We start from the raw sequence: 20,667 nt of genomic DNA, 5'->3' as shown, positions 1-20,667 counted from the left end.
TCTTAGAAGTTTCACTAAATATACCTGTAAAATCATCTGGGCCATTTTCAATGTCTTTAAGATCTATCCAGGCTTTCGGTTTCTTCTCAAATCCATTTTTTTCTTGAAAAATCATCTACTTCATCTATGATTTCAAACTTACTGTCATAAAATTGTTTATAGTACTTTTTCATTTACTTTTATATTTTAAACTTTAATATTTATTTTCATCATTTCCTTTCTTTTTTTCTTATTCTATTTTTTCAAGGCTTTCTCTACTTTATTATTCATGTCAAAGACACAAATTTTGGTTTTGTTCATCTTCTCTATTGTTTCTTTGTTTCTCCCTTCATTAACTTTTAGCTCTATTATTGTTTCCTCCCTTCTACTTATGTGTAATCTTTTTTCTTACTCCTTGAGTTGGATGCTTTGTTCATTAATTTTCAATTTGTGTTTTCTACTAAATGTATGAAAAGATATAAGTTTCCTCTAAGTTACTGTCTAAGCTGCATCCCACAAGTTTTTATAAATAGTATTTTCATTGTTACCCAGTTCCTAATTTCCAATATAATTTTTATGTGATTCATGAATTATTTTACAGTATATTTTTAAGGAGCACTTTTCTGCATTTTTGCTTTTGCTTTTTGTTCACTGATTTCTAATTTTAGTGCATTTTGCTGAAGCAGCATGATCTGTATGGTGTAGAATATTTGTCATTTGTTGAGCTTTCCTTTGTAAACTAATAATTGTCTGTTTTCTGGGTATTCTGTATGTTCTTGAAAAGAATGTGTGTTTATAGTCATAGCTTTGGGGTTCTATACATGTTCATTATATTAAAGTTTTTAATTGTACTATTCAACTTTTCTACATCCTCATTAATTTTTTATCTTTTTATTCCTGATGATGAAATTTTCAATTTGTCTCATTACAAGTATGTCAAGGTTTGCTTTATATATATTGAAGCTATATTTTCTTACAGGATCACAATTGTTACCTCTTCCTGGTGAATTAATCCTTTTATCATTATATAATGACTCTATCCATAATGATCTTTACACCTTGAAATCTATTTCATCTGATAATATTGTAGCTACTGCAATTTTCTTGGTACTTTACTACCATGCTTTTTTCTCTTATTGATAACTTTTCTGTATTAGTATGTTTCAGCACACCTCTTATTAACAGAAAGAACAAAACTACATTTTCTGTTTCACTCAGTTCCAGAGTCTCAGTCTTTTAAACTGCAAGTTCAATTTGTTTTTATTTACTATGATTACTGACATGTTTGGATTTATATCCTATATCCTTCTCTGTCTCCTATTTACATCATTTATTTTTTCATTGACTTTTACCCTTTTTCTCCCTTTTCTCTGATTACCTACGTTATCTTCATTCTTATTCCTCTATTTCTGGTTAGGAAATTATATATTCAGTTTATGTTCTTTTGCGTATTATCTTTAACTTCTTAACATTTCTTTAAAACATAATACACATACAGAAAAGGACAAAAGTGCTAGGTGTACAACTCAGTGAATTATCCAGATAGGAAACACCTGTGGTAGAATATATTCTACCACCAACAGCATGTGTTTACTCTATCTTTCGATTAAAAGAAGTTCTTAATTTTGATATTGTCCAATTTTATCTTTTATCTTTATGGTTAGCATTTTGTGTACAGTTTTTAAAAATTTTTTGTGTGCTAAGGATCATGAAATTGTTTTTTAATGTTGCGTTCTAGAAGCTTTGTCAATTTATTGTTAGTACATTTTATCTGGAATTGATTTTGTATATAGGATTTGGTAGAGATGAATTTTTCTTAAAGGATATTCAGTTTCCCAGAACCATTTCAAACAGTAGTCATTTCTCATTTGCCTACAGTACCACCTTTACCATAAATCAAGTATCCTTGTATGTATGGATCTATTTTAGGAATCTATTTACTCTGATTGGTCTATTTGCCATTGTACCAATGCCCACTGTCTAAATTAACATAGCTTTATAATGTCTTCCTATCAGCAAGAGTAGGTCTTTTCACCTTATTCTTCTCCTTTCTTTGACTGATCAATATACACATAAACATACAAACACACACATACAACTGCTGAGATGTTGATTGGGGATGTATTGAATCTGCAGGAGAATTTGGGGGAAATTGGCATCTTTAGTTTTGAGTTTTTCAGTTCATGAACATGTTGTAGCTTTCCATTTATCCAGTTTTTCCTCTAGTTTATCTCACAAATTTTAATAATTTTCCAGTATAGGTCTTACAAATATTGTGTTAAAATTATTATTAAGCATATTAATTCTAGTAATATATACAGATACTTTTTGTAGTTTGTATATGCACAATCATACTATCCTTGAATAATAATTGTTCCTTTTCAATTTTTATACTTTTTTTTTCCTTTTCTTACATTATTGCACTGGCTAGGACCTCAAGAATTATGTTGTATAGAAGTGATGATCATAGGCATCTTTGCTCAGTGTCAATAATAGAAGAAACGATTTCAACATCTCACAATTAAATAATGTTTTTGTTGTGGGGTTTTTGTAGCTTATCTTTATTGGTTAAAGTTGCTTTTAGTCTTAGTTTGCTATTTTTATCATGAATGAATGTTTAGTGTTTTATGAAATACTCATTATGTATCTGTGAAGATGATCATATGAGTTTCATCTTTTACTCTATATATATGATGAATTGCAATTATTGATTTTCAAAGTTTAAAACAATCTTGCTTTTCTAGAATAAATACAAATGGGTAATTATATGATTTCCTGTTATGTAATACTAGTTTTGCTGTATTTACAGAGTTTTTACATCCATATTTATGAGTGAGATTAGCCAGTATTTTTTCTTATAATATCATTGTCAGATTTTTACATCAAGGTTATGTTGACCTCATAAACACACTATGAAGTGTTTTCTTTTTTCCTATTCTTTGGAAAAGTTTATTCAAGATTGGCAATTTTTCTTCCTTAAAATTTTGGTATATTTACAAATGAAGTTATCTGAGATTGTAATTTTTGTGGGGGGATATTTTTCATTGTTTATTAAGATTTTTATAGAAAATACTGTTTCCTTGTTTTCCTTGTGTGCATTATTGTAAGCTTGATTTTTCTGTGAATTTGTCCATTCCACTGACAGTTTTAAATGTATTGACAAAAAGTTATTTGTGCTACCTTCTTATGATGTTTTATGTCTGAACAATCTGCAACAATGTCATCTTTTCCATTCCCAATATTAGTTATTTGGGCCTTCTGTATTTTCTTCTTCGTGAGCCCCATCAGGAGTTTATCAATTTATTAGTTTATGCAAATCATCACATATTGGCTTTGTTGATTCTTTCTATCACATATTTATTCCTATTTACTTAATTTTAGCTTTTAAAATTATTATCTTCTTCCTTATACCCTCTTGGAGTTTCCTTTGCTCTTCTTTACATAATTTCTTTGAATTGGATGCTTGGGTCATTGTTTTTTCAGCTGGCTCCCCTTTCTATCATATAAATGTTCCTATACATATGGACTGAGTTATATTACACAAGTTTTTACATATTTGTTGTTGTTCCGTTGCTAAATCATTTCCGATTCTTTGTGACCTCATGGACTGCAGCACGCCAGATTCCTCTGTCCTCCACTGAGGACATTTTCATTCATTTCAAAATATTTCCTTATTTCCATGATGATTTCTTCTCTGTTCTGTAGTTCATTCAGAAGACTATTTCTTAATTTCCAAATTATGTGGATTTTATAATTATCTTTTGTTACTGATTTCAAGTTTAATTCCATAGTAGGGAGAAAACGTATTTATATAATTTCAGTACTTAGAAATACATTGAGACTTGCTTTACAACCCAGCCTATGGTCAATATTTGTAAATGCTTTCTGTGTACTTGAAATTTCTGTGTATGTTGTAGTTATTTAATGCAGTATTCTGTATTATCAACTAGATCAAATTTGTTAGTCATATTCTCAAATATTACATATGCTTTCTGAGTTATCTGCTTGTTCTGTCAGTTAATGAGAAAGGGAATCATAAAAATCTCTGACTATAATTGTGAATCTGTCTTTTTCTCTTTTTTGTTCCTTCACTTTTGCTTCAATATTTGGCTTCAGTACTGGAAATTTTTCAGCCATTATCTAGTCAAGTATTTTTTCTGTACCCATAAGATTGACAAAAGCTCTGCTCAACCTTTGAGCCTTCCAGCTGCATCCACCAGAACTGACAGATATTTCTAGAAGAGAAACATCTATAAATGTCAGACACCTCTCTGGGTTATCATTTTCTCCTGGAAGTTGGCCCAGTAACCCTTTACTATTTTGTGAATTCTAGTAATATTCAACAAAATTTTAAATATTTTTTGTCTAGGTTTTCTAGTTCTTATCAGAAGAGAATAGTAAAAATTACTTAGGTCACAATCACTTTTCCACTTTTATATGCATACTTGACAAAGTATCTCTTACCTAACTCCTGAAGAATATAAGGCTTTAGAAATATTGCACACAGGGGATTCCATTGCACCTAATATGATAAGGTAATATTTTATTTCACTATTGTTTTCTAATCCCCCAGTTTTATAATTATTGTTATTATGTAGTCAATGCTTCCTTGCCATCTCTCTAGGCTAGTGGATAGTTTATTAATCCCCATCTATTGAGGTTGCAGTTTTTCAAGGGTTGTCCTTGCTTTCTGCAGAAGTTTCTGCTCCAACTCCCTATCTTAAATGGGCCAAAGACCTCATCTCTTTTCCCTTTGTGGACACAGATACCCAAGCTCCTAGTCATTACTGGATATAATAACCCCTCTAGGCTGCCAGAGGGTTGACTTACATGCTTACATGTTTGTATGTTAGCATCTGCTTTCCATTGGCATTTGAGAATTTCTTTTTCTCATGAACTAAGACAGGCAATTTTAAAAAATATTATATTATATTATATTCAACATTCCTAACGGTTTATGTTGAGGTGGTTTAAGGATAGCCTAGTCTGCCATTTTGCTGATGCTATTCATCCAGTCCTACTACTTTTCAGGAAATCATCAGAATAATGCTACTCCTCTGTGTCTAAAATTTATAGTTGTATAAAGCAATGTATGCAAAATGTTTGCCTCTAATTGCTTCAGTCAGCTCTGGTTTGATTGCCTTTGACCTATTTAGTTCCCTAATCTTAGAAAGGCCCTTTCATTTCAGCTTTTAGTGTCTTGAGGGAAGCCATTAAGGGGAATATAATTACAATATCAAGTTCACTACAAGAACTAAATTTTAAAATACAGATTATCAATCAGAGATTCAGAATCAAGATATACAATGTTGGCACTAATTCAAGATTAACCTACTTGAGCTAGCATTTTTTAGGGTAAGTCCCCCTTTTTTTGGTATTTTCTTGGTCCTGGAATTTTCTCACAATCTGGTGATCCCACACACAATTTTCTATTCACTTTTCCACCCAGTCCAACCTGCCTTTACAACTACTACTTTATCAATACAGCTCTTCCTAAAGTTGCCAACAATTTCCATATTGGTAAATCTAATGGGTACTTCTCTGCCCACTGACCTCTCAGCAATATTTTACATGTAACTGAAACCTCTAGGTGGCATTTTGGGCACTCCAAGGAGCTCCAGTTCTTTGTGTCTCAGCTCAGAAAGAATTCAGTGAGAGGCAAAGTGATATCTAAGGAGTAATTTATTAGTCTAGGACCTTTGTGAGGCTTGCAAGTAGGTGAGCAAGAGGGTGCCCCGCCCTGAAAACTTAGTGGGCCACAGTTTTATAGTCAAAAGAAAAATGGACGGGGAACACTGCCTTCTTCCTCATTCTTGAATAGACATCACACTTCCAGCATCAGTTTCTCCTCCATGTTTGGTGAGGGAGTATTCTTGTCCCTACCTAGTCAAGCCAGGACTGTCATGGTGCTATGGAAATGAGCAAAAAGGTGGTAACTTATGCTAAAAATGGTAAATCATCTCATTTCAGTTCAGTTCAGTCACTCAGTCATGTCCAACTCTTTGCGACCCCATGAAACGCAGCACGCCAGGCCTCCCTTTCCATCACCAACTCCCGGAGTTCACTCAGACTCACGTCCATCGAGTCAGTGATGCCATCCAGCCATCTCATCCTCTGTCGTCCCCTTCTCCTCCTGCCCCCAATCCCTCCCAGCATCAGAGTCTTTTCCAATGAGTCAACTCTTTGCATGAGGTGGCCAAAGTACTGGAGTTTCAGCTTTAGCATCATTCCTTCCAAAGAAATCCCAGGACTGATCTCCTTCAGAATGGACTGGTTGGATCTCCTTGCAGTCCAAGAGACTCTCCAGAGTCTTCTCCAACACCACAGTTCAAAAGCATCAATTCTTCAGGCGCTCAGCCTTCCTCACAGTCCAACTCTCACATCCATACATGACCACAGGAAAAACCATAGCCTTGACTAGACGAACCTTTGTTGGCAAAGTAATGTCTCTGCTGTTGAATATGCTATCTAGGTTGGTCATAGATAGTAATAAAACTCACTTGGATTCCAGAATATTCTCTTTTTCATTCACCCCAAACCTATGGCATTCTTTTGACAGGCTTTTATCTCCTTTCTGCCCCTCCAGCAAGGGAGTTTCATCAAGAAACAGTCTAACCAAACTTTTATTTTGGCTTTCTACTGTCATGATTTTATTAATATTCAGTGTGCCTCAAAAAATAAGTCAGTGAGACAGAAGAGAGAAACTGGACAGAACTGGTAATACATATTGATTACATTGGCTAAATATTGAATGGCATTTTGAGATAAGAAGATGTATAATAATCAATCAAGAGTCATTCTAAATATTTAAAATAAATGCAAATATCATTAGTATGATCAGGGAAACCAGTTGATTACCATCATTGGCAGCTTTACCTCCTGTGTATTATGAATTGTATTAGAAAGTTACCACCTTTCTGATTGTAAATCCTGTCTTCCCAAATGAAGTTAGGATACTATTTTACTATGTGTGTTTTCCCCAGTGATTTCTTATAGCATCACAAAAATCTCTGCAACAAAATTTCTGTGGTCCTAATGAATTTTTAGTGAAAACCACTTGACATTTGTTTGCCACTGACTTCATTTCTGAGCCTTGAATGCTATTTTCATTTTTTAGACTCCTCAAAAGCAAGATGATTTAGAGTTTATTTTATACATAGAGACATAATTACCTTTTTTTAATAGAATTATTTGTACATTCACTCACATGCTAGAAGTCTTTGTGACCTTTTGAATATAGGTATAGATGGAAATTTTGGTCATTGTAATGTGTTTTTGAAAGAGTAAACTTTGGCTGTAATAAAATACGTAAATATATCTTCTTTAAATTCCCTACAGAGCTGTGTACCATGGAGTGTGGTAGCCATGGAGTCTGTGCAAGGGGAATTTGCCAGTGTGAAGAAGGTTGGGTTGGACCAACGTGTGAAGAACGCTCCTGTCACTCTCACTGTGCTGAGCATGGCCAGTGCAAAGATGGAAAATGTGAGTGCAGCCCTGGATGGGAGGGCGACCACTGCACAATTGGTAAGTACTTGAAACAAAGTACACTGGATTAACTGAGAAAGTAAAGCAGTCTAACAAATCAATCACCAGGGTTTTTGTAGACTTTGAAATGGGAGGAGAGAAGTAGGAGGGTTGGCCATAAGTTTGAAAGTTTCTTTAACTAGGAGGTTTCCTGTTTTGAGGATAATATTTGATTTACTTCTTTGCCATTTTCTTTTTCATTACTTTGGTATTCTTTGTATTTTCTGCTTTCAAGTGTTTTGAGTTACTCAAATGAAAGATGATACATTAGAATAGTGTCATTAGTTAATAAGAGAAGGGCTTTTGTTGTAAAGGTAGCATTCACTGGCCATTTTTCCTTTTGAAAAGTATGAATTGTTTTGGTTGAAAGTACTTAGATTGCCTCTAAGTCCCATTTCATTAAATGGCACTACTTTATCAGCGGCCATTCAATAGCATTAAGGACTATCTTTAATGCATAAGGCAGACACTCCTGACCTACCATCAAAAGAACATCTGTGTTGAATTGTTTATTGGGTAGTATAGATACTTTGTAACAAAGCATCCAGGCTGTGTCATCCCTCATCACCAATTTCACAAATTTTTAGGATACTGCCTGGGAGAACAGTCTGTGGGTATGAAAAAATCTATGTCATAGTCAATGTATCACATGGTCTTCACACCGTAAAAAAACACTAATTAATGTTTCAATTATAAAATACTTAATTAAAAAAATATAGCCCTTGACACACACATGTATCTGCCACAAAGGTTTCCCGTGTATAGAGAAGGACAAGTACGATTCCCATTGTTCAGCTAAGGAAAGTGGGTCACACAATGTTCCAATGTCATTCTATGAACACACAGAAAATTCATACAGTGCAAAAGCAAGCGTGAGCCTCTGGATACCTAGTTCGTTGTTGTGAGCTCTTTTTCCCCACTAGACTATACTACAGCTTTCATTTCTAGATGAAAGTATTTTGTTATAATGGTTGGAACATTCCAAAATAATGTATAATATATATAACACAATTTTAATAAACTGTATTATTACTCTGCTAAAGGTACAGTAAGTCTTGTTCTATGACTGTGGAAAATATTTAAAATTCATTGAAAAGGTGGTGAGGGGTGAGATTCAGACACAGCTTAAGTAATTACATTCCTGCACTAGAGTAAGTTTATTGCCTTCACATAGGAGGATTCTAATATTGCAATGATTACCAAAGTGGCTACTCCAGAACCCCCTTCTAAAGATACTAGTCTTAAGAAGTTCAAGCTAGTGCTCTCTCATGAAAGTTACTACTGAAATATAAAAATGCAGTTCTTATACTTTTAACGAAATGTGACACTTTTTTAGGAAGCCTAATAGAGTTGCTTGCAAAAAAGCCATTAATATCTTTCCCAAAGAAAATATTACTCACAAACTACACAGGCCAGTGTACCAACTTTTGAGCTGCAGGCGTTTCAGTGTTCAGTTTTCTCTTCTCCTCCCAGGCAACAGATGGTAAACCATTAGTACTTGTATAGCTTTGGTCTCCCAGAAATTCATTCCATCACTCTTTTCCCCCCTTTTAGCTCACTACTTAGATGCTGTCCGAGGTAAGCTTGTTCTCTCTAGTTTTATAAGAGAAAATTATGTTAAGCAGAGAATATGCATGTGGGAAAGAAATTGTTGGTGGGTTTTGGTGGTGGTGGTGTTATTGTTTTTAATTTTGGCAATCTTAAGTGTAATATTGCCAGGTTCATGCTATAATAGACTTAAAAGTAATTTGCTTTCCCAATATCAATGCATTTTTTTTTTGCCATAGAGTTTAATAGATCATTAAGCAGTTTTAAGAATTATTTTGCTTTGTCTTTATGTCGAGTTGTGTGTGTGTGTCTGTTTATATTGACAGGGAAGTAATTATTAAATAAACTAGGTTTAGGTGGACAGCTGAACTTTTTATTTAACGTAACAATATAGCTTTATGTCCATGTATCCTTTCAAGGGCAGAATTATTCCCCTGTTAGTACCTCATCATCCATCCCCCCAGGGATCTGCATTTGATAGAGACTACAAGAGTTTTTCTGTCAGATACCCTGGTGCCTTTCATTACCTTAGCCTCAGAAAGTTTAAAATGTCCCATTCAAATTATTCCTAGTTTCTCTTTTTCCTTTGTATGTGCCTGAGACTGGAACTAGATAAATTTCTTTCTTGATCTTCTGCATGTTCATCCTATACTATTTTGTGATGAACATATACATATGTATAATCTTTTCATATTTTTTAACAGCCATCTGTCATTTTTTTTCTTCCTCTGTTGTTGATAGTTGCTAGAAAGACCATTTGTAAGAAATACTGGGTTGCTTCTACAGATTAAAAACAGCATTCTTTTGCTTTTTATACTTCTGGAATTTTCTTTCAAATAGAGAAAATGAAAAGAGCATTCATTGGACTATCTAGAACTTGTAAAATCTAGATCTTGTTCTGCATTGCTACTTGGGAAATTTCCAGAAGCAATATGCCTTTGTTTCTCTCTCGAGCACTTGGGACATGCAGAGTTGTCCTTGGGGATAGCGTATCTCTGAACCACTGGTACAGAGAGTAGGTCATCCCTGAGAAACTAAATGTCTAAATAGAGAGCGTCATCAGCGTTTGTGGTTAGGGTTACCAGTGGATAGAAGTCATTTAAGCATAACGATTTTCTCTTGACTATATTTATTCAGTTATCCCTAGAATTCTGAAAGTCTAAATTTGGCATGCATGAATTCCACCAACATTTGTTGAGCACTGACAACAGGTATACTATTATGCTAGTTTCTGAGAGAAATACCAGATAAGTTAAAAAAAAAAAAATCAATCCTTAGCTCTCAGATCAATAATAATCTTGATGAGAAAAGCTGAAATGATGTAAAGCAAGTGCAGCATATTTCTAAGGCACCATATGGGCAATTAATGGTATGACCTGAATTGTATACCAACATACCTAAGTCCTGAAGCAACATATCACTAGGGAAAAATCAGCAGAGAGTGGCAGTAGTTAGGAGAAGTGCCTCTTCCTAGAGATGGCTGTCTTATCCCACCTTTTTCGCATAACTGGATACAATATCATCCATCCAGTTTTGATTGAAATGAGGAGATACCGTTTTTGAAAAGAAACAAAATGCATTGCTTGTCCCCATCACAGATTTTATCCTATCTGAATCAGAGGTTGGGAATTGGGGTTAGCATTAATAATGTTTAATTGGCTCTCTAAGGAAAAGCACAGCAGAGTAAGGGATAACAAGTTCCCTGGAAAAGTGGTATAAGCAAGCAAGCCCCTCCTCCATTTATTTAACACCTCATCTCAACATCTCACCAGATGATTCAGTTTTTCCCTATGGGCAGATACTTCATCGTTGGCCAATCCCATTGTGATGTCTCTGAATTTGTTACTCACTGCTGTCTTTCCAGATGGCTGCCCGGGGCTCTGCTTTGGAAATGGGCGATGTACCCTGGATCAAAATGGTTGGCACTGTGTGTGTCAGGTGGGTTGGAGTGGGACAGGCTGCAACGTTGTCATGGAAATGCTTTGTGGAGATAACTTGGACAATGATGGAGGTGAGTCATTTATTAAATGTCCATATAAGAAGGAATATCCCAGCCTCTAGCACAGTGATGACCAATCTGGCCAAAAGGGGAAGTTAAGAATCCTTGGTTTAAACAATATAAGGTCATACTATGTTTTGAATCTCAATTCATTGAATATTTACTGTAACCAGGCAATACTCCAAACTCTTTGTGTGTATTATATGTCATTTCATGCTCACAATAACGCTATAAGGTATAGGTAATATTTTCCCTATTATTAAATAGAAAGGCTAATGCTTGGAGTGAAAATGGTAAGTGACTTTTCCAAGATCACACAGCTCAAAAGTGCCAGAACCAAGGTTCCAATTCAAGGCTATATGACTTCAGTTTCTCTTTTCTTAATTGTTACAACCATGCCAGCTCCCGTACCTGTGGCATTTATTATGCTATATAAAATCCATGTGCCAACGTCTAAACTGTCAGATGCTGATGTACCTTGCACTACACACACTATGAGGTAGTTATCTTTATTCTTAGTTATTTAGGGCTCCCTCTTGTGTCTTTACTTTTTAGTAGCACTTTATATCTTTCAAAGGACACGGCATCAAGACAATTCACAGTAGAAATTTTATATTTAATTCAAGAGCTGCACATGTTTTAAAAAGCCATATGTGGCTCTGAGGCCTCAGGGTAACCACTTCTATTTTAGTCTAGCAAACAAAGTCATCTAATGCATTGTACAATCAGCCTCAAAACAACCCAGATCACTTCTGAATGAGCCTAAAACAATAAATCCTCTTACTTTCTAATCAAGAAAACATGAAATTGACAGGAAAAAAATAATTTCTAATTTCTGTATATTAACTTAAAATGAAGTAGGTTATTAAATTTAACTCCTCAAGGTTTCTACTTGTGCCTGGACAATTACATACCTTGTCATTTGAGCATGTAGGGCTTAAAACAATAAGGTTACAATCATCATTTAAGCACAAAATTGGGCATAAAAGTGTCCTCTTTTATTGTTCTAGCTAACAGTTTGCCTTGAAAAGGTATAAGACCTTATGAATTTTAAGTAGAAACAACTTTCTCATTAAGAGCACAGGGCTTTGAAGTCAGAATTTCTGGATTCAAATATGAGCTCTGTTATATACTTCTAGCTGTTGGGTTTGGGAATAGTTTCTTGCTATCTCTGTGCTTCAGTTTCCTTATCTTCAAAATGGGTCTGATAATAATAACTGTCTAATAGGGTTGTTATAAGTATTAAACAAGATATTTCATGTGAACTACTTGAGAGATGATAAACTACACCAATCACCACTCTGTCAATACAAAGGATAACAGACCATTTTCTGAAGAGACTGTTCCTTCCTATCTAAATTAAAATTTTTGTTTGGGAGGCGAGAGTGAGATTTTCAATTAAATGGTACACTGGTCAACTATTAACTTGCCTTTTATGGTTCACCAAGACTCATCTTCTTTTTCAAGCCTCATCCTCTACACCCATCATTCTCAGTCCATCATTTAAGTTCCAACTCAAGCTGTATCTCCCATGATGCCTGACATCCACCACCCTAGTCTACCATGCTGTTTATCATATACACCATACAATCCAGCACTTAATTATATCCTGTCTATATTGTTTTCTTGTTACATATTAAGTGTGACCCAGAGTCTATTTTTTTATGTTTGTTTTTGGCCACACCACACAGCATGCGGGATCCTAGTTCCCCAACCAGGGATCAAACCCACACCTGCTGCATTGGAAATGCAGAGTCTTAACCACTGGACCACCAAAGAAGTCCTAGCGTCCATAGTTTGGTGGCAAATATAATTACTAGTAATATTAGCTCACTTGTATTGTGCTTACGATGTACAAGGCACTGTGCTGAGTCCTTTATGTGAATTATTTCACCTAATCTCCATGAGGTTGAAACTACTATTAACTCTACTGTACAAATTAGGAAACTGAGGCACCGAGAAGTTAAATAAAATGCTCAAGATCATATAGAAAGTAAATGACAGAGCCAGAGTGTAAACCTAGGTAGTCTGCTTATTTACAAAAAGGATTGAAGGTGTAGTAATAGAAATTCCTCAATTGATATATTGATTCAAATGATATGCTCAGAAAATACTTTAACAACCTATGCAAGTAAAATTTCTGACTCAGTGTTGAGCCACAATAAGTTTCCTCCCTTAATAATATACAGCTTTATTTTTAAAAAATAATTGAATGTTTAATTATCAAGCATTTTTTTGTGGCCTCAAGTTTACCTCAGGGGAGTCAAAAATGTTTAATGAATGGATCAGTTAAATAGTAATGAAATAGTGGATTATCAAATTTCAATATCTGTGGTATATATAGATGCAAAAGGTATAGAAGATGTTGCTGAATCTGTTTCGACCTATGAACATTGCTTTAAAAATGTGCATCTATGTGAGAATCAAAAATGAAGGACCCGATGTGATTTTAGTATATTTATATGATTGTCTCTTTAGGGAGTAGGAGGGTGAGGCTCCTTGGTGGGATTAAGATGATACTGATGACAAATAAATATTTAGCTCTTCCTTGAGATGGAAAGATATATTAAATAGCTGGATTAAATAGCCTCTGAAAGTCCCATGACTGAAATTTTGGGCAATAAATGTGTTTTTATGCTGTTTAAGTAACACCCCTAAGAATACATTAAATGCCCTTTATTTGTTGGTCTCAGTTTTCCAACTATCCAGAATGGCAGGGTTCATTTCCAGCCATCCAAAATGGTTGGATATGCCTTATGATGAATATTTGCATACTTGTTTGTGCATGTAGGTGTGTGAGTTTTAATTAAATCAGAAAGTACCAGTTGAACCTTTTGGGGAGAAAAATATGGTCCTTATTTTTTTTAATGTTAATTCTTAAGAAATCTTCAGTTTCCAAAAAAACGTTACAGTAACTTTCAAGCAGTTGCTTCAAGTAGCTGCTATCTCATTACTCCATATCATTGCTGATACATAAAGAATGGCAGGATTGTTTTTTTTGCATTGCAATCAGCTTTGAATACTCATTAGTATTACTGCTACTTCCTGCAGCTCTGACTTTAGTTACACTCTGATTCAGTGCATTGTGACTCTTGGTAACTAATTGGGCTGCATTGAATATGTGGGTGTCACAGGTCTCGGAGCTACCTTAGAACTCCTTAAACAGTAAAAACAGAACCAAGAACACTTGGATTTTTTTAATATGCGAGAAAAGAGAAAACTCTCTTTTGCATTTTATATATATATAAACTAATTACCACAGAAATCACAAATCTATCAAATGTCTTAACCTCATATATCCCTTTAGTCAACAAGCACACAGCATGTGCACAATCTTGTGCTTGAAAGAGGAGACTTAACCTTATGGTAACCACATTTTCATGTGTTAATCATGTGTCTTGCTTTGTTGTTGTTGTTCAGTCACCCAGTCATGTCCAACTCTTTGCAACCTCATGGACTACAGCATGCTAGGCCTTCCTGTCCTTCACCATCTCCCAAAGTTTGCCCAAGTTCATGTCCATGGCATCGGTGATGCCATCCAGCTATCTCATTCTCTGATGCCCTCTTCTCCTCCTACCCTCAATCTTTCCCAGCATCAGGGACTTTTAAAATGAGTCAGCTATTTTCATTAGGTGACCAAAATACTTCACCTTCAGCATCAGTCCTTCCAATGAATATTCAGGGTTGATTTCCCTTAAGATTGACTGGTTTGATCTCCTTGCAGTCCAAGAGACTTTCAGGAGTCTTCTCAGCACCACAGTTTGAAGGCATCAATTCTTTGTGTTCTGCCTTCTTTATAGTCAAGCTCTCACTACCGTATATGACCACTTGACTGTACAGACCTTTGTCAATGGAGTAATGTCCTGCTTTTCAACACATCGTCTAGGTTTGTCATAGCTTTCCTGCCTAAAAGCAATCATCTCCTTATTTCATGGCTGTAGTCACTATCTGCAGTGATTTTGGAGCTCAAGAAGAGGAAATCTGTCACTGGTTCCATCATTTCCCCTTCTATTTGCTGTGAAGTAATGGGGCTAGATGCCATGATCTTAGTATTTTTAATATTTAGTTTTAAGCTGGTTCTTTCACTCTCCTCCTTCACCCTCATCAAGAGGCTCTTTAGTTCCTTTTTGCTTTCTGCCATTAGACTGGTATCATCTTCATATCTGAGATTGTAGATGTTTCTCCCACATATCTTGATTCCAACTTGTAATTTATCCAGCCCAGCATTTCTCATGATGTAGTCAGCATACAGGTTAAACAAACAGGGTGACCCCAAACAGCACTGTCGTACTCCTTTCTCAATCTTGAACCAATCAGTTGTTCCATACAGGGTTCTAACTGTTGTTTCCTGACCAGCATATAGGTTTCTCAGGAGATAGGTAAGATGGTCTGGTATTCCCATCTCTTCAAGAGCTTTCCACAGTTTGTTATGATCCACACAGTCAAAGGTTTTAGCATAGTTGGTGAAACAGAGGTAGATGTTTTTCTAGAATTCCCTTGCTTTCTCTATGATCCTGTGAATGTTGGCAATTTGATCTTTGGCTCCTTTGCCTTTTCTAAACCCAGCTTAGACATCTGGAAGTTCTTGGTTTGCATAATGCTGAAGCCTAGCATGCAAGATTTTAAGCATGACCTTACTAGCATGGGTGCTTAGTCGCTCAGTCATGTCCAACTCTTTGTGACCCCATGGGCTGTAGCCAGCCAGGCTCCTCCATCCATGGGAGTTCTCCAGGCAAGAGCACTGGAGTGGGTTGCCAGGCCCTCCTCTACTAGCATGGGAGATGAGTGCAATTGTTCAATAGTTTGACCATCCTTTAGTACTTACCCTTCTTGGGAATTGGGATAAGGATTGACCTTTTCCAGTCCTGTGGCCACTGCTGGGTCTTCCAGATTTGCTGACCTATTGAGTGTAACACCTTGATGGCATCATCCTTTATGGTTTTGAATACCTCTACCAGAATTCCATCTGAAGAACTATGTGTGCCTGAGGAACTATGGATGGAGGTCCGTAATATTGTACAAGGGGCAGTGAACAAAACTATCCCAAAGAAAAAGAAAAGCAAAAAGGCAAAGTGGTTATCCAAGGAGGCTTTACAAATAGATGAGGAAAGAAGAGAAGCAAAAAACAAGGGAGAAGGGGAAAGGTACATCCAACTAAACACAGAGTTCCAAAGAATAGCAAAGAGAGGCAAGATGGCCTTATTCAATGAACAATGCATAAAACTAGAGGAAAACAACAGAAGTGGAAAGACTAGAGATCCCTCGGGAAAATTGAAGATATCAAGGGAATATTTTGCCCAAAGGTGGGCACAATAAAGGACAGAAATGGTAGAGACCTAGTAAATGCTGAAGAGATCAAGAAGAGATGGAAAGAATACACTGAAGAATTGTACAAGACAGATCTTAATGAACCGGACCACTACGATGGTGTGGTCAATCACGTAGAGCCAGACATTCTGGAGTGTGAAGTCAGGTGGGCCTTAGGAAGCACTGCTGTTAATAAAGCTAGCGTCCTGATTTAGGATTTGGAAAATTAATCACCATATATTACAGGCTCATATGAATTGACATGAGAAAAGAAGTTTAGACATTATATTAACTGAATCAGAATAGCTAAAACAAAGAATAGTGAGAACAAGCTAGAACTATCATATGTTAAAGAATAATTTTAAACTATGGTAATTAAAACAAAGTGGTACTAATGTAAGAGTAGACAGACCAATATAACCAAATAAAAGCTCAGGAACACACCCCAGTACAAGTAGTTACTATCTGATAAAACCAAGCATCAGAAGTCAGTAGGGAAAAGAAGCATTATGAAGTAAGAGGTGCTGAGTCAAATATGCAGATAACACCACCCTTATGGCAGAAAGTGAAGAAGAACTAAAGAGCCTCTTGATGAAAGTGAAAGAGGAGAGTTAAAAAGTTGGCTTAAAGCTCAACATTCTGAAAATTAAAACAATGGCATCCGGTCCCATCACTTCATGGCAAATAGATGGGGAAACAGTGGAAACAGTGGCTGACTTTATTTTTTGGGGCCCCAAAATCACTGCAGATGGTGACTGCAGCCATGAAATTAAAAGATGCTTATTCCTTGGAAGGAAAGTTATGACCAACCTAGACAGCATATTAACAAGCAGAGACATTACTTTGCCAACAAAGATCTGTCTAGTTAAGGCTACGGTTTTTCCAGTAGTCATGTATGGATGTGAGAGTTGAATAAAGAAAGCTGAACACTGAAGAATTGATGCTTTTGAACTGTGGTGTTGGAGAAGACTCTTGAGAGTCCCTTGGACTGCAAGGAGATCCAACCAGTCCATCCTAAAGGAAATAAGTCCTGAATATTCATTGGAAGGACTGATGTTGAAGCTGAAACTCCTATACTTTGGCCCCCTGATGTGAAGAGCTGACTCATTGGAAAAGACCCTGATGCTGGGAAAGATTGAGGGCAGGAGGAGAAGGGGATGACAGAGGATGAGATGGTTGGATGACATCACCGACTCAATGGACATGAGTTTGAGTAAACTCTGGGAATTGGTGATGGAAAGGGAGGCCTGGTGTGCTGCGATTCATGGGGTCACAAAGAGTCGGACACGACTGAGCGACTGAACTGAAACAACTATTAAGAAAAAAAACTTAGGTTTTCAATTTATGCCATATTCCAAAAGAATAAAATATATAGAAATACTCAAGCTGATTAATGAGTTGAAAGTAAAAGAAAACTCAAACACAATTAGAAGAAAGTATAGGTGATAGATCTCAAGATTGGAAAGGACTTCTCAAACATAAAAGCTAGGAAATAAACCACAATAGGAAAAGAATGATAAATTGGACTTCGTAAAAATTTCAAACTTCTTTGTATTCTTTGGCTGAGTTTATAGATCATTCAACATCTATTTGGAGATCTCAAAACCTGCATTGTCTGATATGGTAGCCACTAGCCACATGTGACTATTTAAATATGATTGAAATAACCTTAAAAATCTCATTTCTCAGCTGCACTAGCCACATCTCAATTGCTCAGTGGTCACATGAGGCATGTGACTACTGTGTTAGGGCGTATCTAGAGCATTCCTATCAATGGCGAAAGGTCTATTGGAGAGTGCTGATCCAAATGTTTGATTCAAAATTTTACCTTTCAGCCCAACATTTCAAATTGGGTACCCAATTTTCCATTCATTCATCACTGCCTTGTGCCAAGTATTGTGCTTGACACTAAGGAGAAAAAGACAAATGACTTTCTGCCTGCACAAGTTTATGGTTTACATATTAAACAAGAAACCACACAATTAAGTATATATTTACAATTGTGAAGAGTGCCATAAAGTTTTCACAGTGCTATAAACATGTATAGCAGAACCTAACCAGGTCTATGTGGCAAGGGAGGCCTGCCATGAGTCAAAAGAAGAATGTTCCAGGCCAAGGAAACAGCATGTACAAATGCCCTGAGGTGAAACTATACTAGACTCTTCTAGAAAGTGAAAGATAAGTTATTGTGGCTGGAATACAGTGAGTCAAGGAGAGATTGGTAGGAGGTGAGAATATAAAGGTAGGCACTGGCCAGATTATACAGAACATTGTAAATTTTTAAAGATTATCAGCTATCAAAGATTATTTTATTCACTCAAGTTATAAAGGAATGAAGGTGAATTTTTATACTGTGGAAAGATTGTCACAGAGGTTAAAAAGATGCATAATAAGAGTGTTTAATCAAAACAGCCTTTTTCCCTCTTATCTTTTAAGTATTTGTCACCTGTTTGTCAAAGTTTTTCTTATATAAATTCTTCCAGTGGGCTATATTCATATTCATTGGTAAAATCAATAAGTTAATTGCCTAAAAGAGAATGATCTTCCAGGAATCATTCTTCATAACAAGTCACCATTCATTAAGGACAATAGCTATTTGCAAGCCAGTTTAATGATGTAGTGTTTCTAGATCTAGAAATCAGCACCATGGGTGAATTATGAACACATATAAGCTCATGGATCAATAAGCCTCATGTTTTGAATGTCACCAGCATCCTGCAGTGTTTAATAAATAGGAAAATGAAATAGAAGGAGCAGTGAATTGATAACATTTGCTCTGTTTAAGGGCCCCTCCATTTACTTTTAAGCTTTGGCTGAGAAAAGAGGCTTGGCATTGGAAGTATATTCCTTATTTTTTCTTCTGACCATATCCCCCCTCATTTCCAAGGAACTCATTTATTAGAAGATCATCTTAGTTATGAGAACCTAAACTGCCAAGTGACTCCAGATATAAGTGGAAGTTGGAACATCTAAACTCTATAACTCAGTTAACCATTCTATAACTAGATTTGTCACATCATCTATCAACTAAGGCTAATAATACTTGACATCTTCCTGCTTGTGGTGAGAATGAATAAGAATGTCTGAAGTAGGGCTTTCCTGGTGGCTCAGACAGCAAAGAATCTGCCTGCAGTGCAGGAGACTTGGGTTTAATCCCTGAGTTGGGAAGATTCCCTAGAGAAGAAAATGGCTACCCACTCCAATATTCTTGCCTGGAGAATTCCATGGGCAGAGGAGCCTGGAGAGCTATAGTCCATGGGGTTGCAAAGAGTCGGACATGATGAGCAACTAACACTTTCACCTTTTTTCACTTTCAATATAAAGTGGGTAATAAAGGTGTGGTGTCAACGAAGAATCCATCTGTAACTTACATATTTTGATGCATTAATTGAACACTTATTAATTTCTAGGTACATTTATAAGTGTCCTATAAATAGGACTTTTAAGACATCCATTTATTCATCCAACAAATATTTATTGAATGCTTACTTGGACACAGGCACTGTTCTAGTCATTAAGGAAATAGCAATGAATAAAGAAGACTAAATCCTTGTTTCATGGATCTTATATTCTAGTTATGAGAGGCAAACAATAAACCCCCCAATTTTTTAAACAGTATGATAGAAGCTGGTAAGTGTTATAGAGAAATTTTTAAACAGGTTAAAACAAGATAGGAATGTGCAACAGAGGTGAACTTTTAAATATTGTGGTCAGAGGAAGCCTCACTGAGAAGGTGGCATTTGAGTAAAGAATTAAATGAAGTAAGGAGTGGGCCATATTAACACTGGAGAGAAGTTTCCAGGCATAGACATAGTGGTGAAGGGAGTTGTGGGCTATGGTAATGGGAGGGAGGTGAGGTAAGAGAGAGATGGTGGAGAACCAGACTATGAGAAAACAGGTCTTTGTCAGAATGCTGGCTTTTATTCTGAGCAATGTGGAAGCCATTGATGGCAGGTGGGGAGGACGTGAACATTAGTGGAATATAAACAATTTACTTTCCTGATGCAGAAAAGTAACTGTATAGGTTATAGCAATAACAACGATTTAGGCAGTTACAATGCAAATGCCCTTAACCTCTCCCACTTTCTTTTTACTAATACAGCAAAATATTAAGGTAAAAGTCAGCCTGAGTAAATGAAAAAAGATGAATTATAGACTATTTCCAAAGGAAATACAATCATATTACCTTTGATGCTTATAAGAGCAACAATGAAGCTACCAGGATTTCCTAGTAGAGGCCTTGCTTTAGTAAATATTTATGAATGATTCAAAATTAGTCCATTGTTTGTAGATTCCTAAATGTCTGAGAA

General features: G+C 35.9%; 1 protein-coding gene across 5 annotated transcripts in view; it reads left to right on the top strand.

Annotated features, from left to right (window-relative positions):
- Nucleotides 1-20,667, top strand: part of TENM1 (teneurin transmembrane protein 1) — a 909,292-nt gene that overhangs the window by 697,000 nt on the left and 191,625 nt on the right. For 3 of the 5 annotated variants that reach the window (XM_070784169.1, XM_070784165.1, XM_070784166.1), the window contains 3 exons: nucleotides 7,318-7,503; nucleotides 9,058-9,081; nucleotides 10,916-11,062. In XM_070784169.1, coding sequence (XP_070640270.1) covers nucleotides 7,318-7,503; nucleotides 9,058-9,081; nucleotides 10,916-11,062 — 357 coding nt within the window. The remainder of the gene's footprint in view (nucleotides 1-7,317; nucleotides 7,504-9,057; nucleotides 9,082-10,915; nucleotides 11,063-20,667) is intronic. The other 2 variants (XM_070784168.1, XM_070784167.1) reach the window with 1 other exon arrangement.

The sequence above is a fragment of the Bos indicus genome, chromosome X (assembly GCF_029378745.1).
Source record: "Bos indicus isolate NIAB-ARS_2022 breed Sahiwal x Tharparkar chromosome X, NIAB-ARS_B.indTharparkar_mat_pri_1.0, whole genome shotgun sequence".
In the NCBI taxonomy this organism is placed as follows: domain Eukaryota; kingdom Metazoa; phylum Chordata; class Mammalia; order Artiodactyla; family Bovidae; genus Bos; species Bos indicus.
The sequence above is the reverse complement of the archived record's forward strand: the minus strand, read 5'-3'. Positions and strand labels throughout refer to the sequence as shown.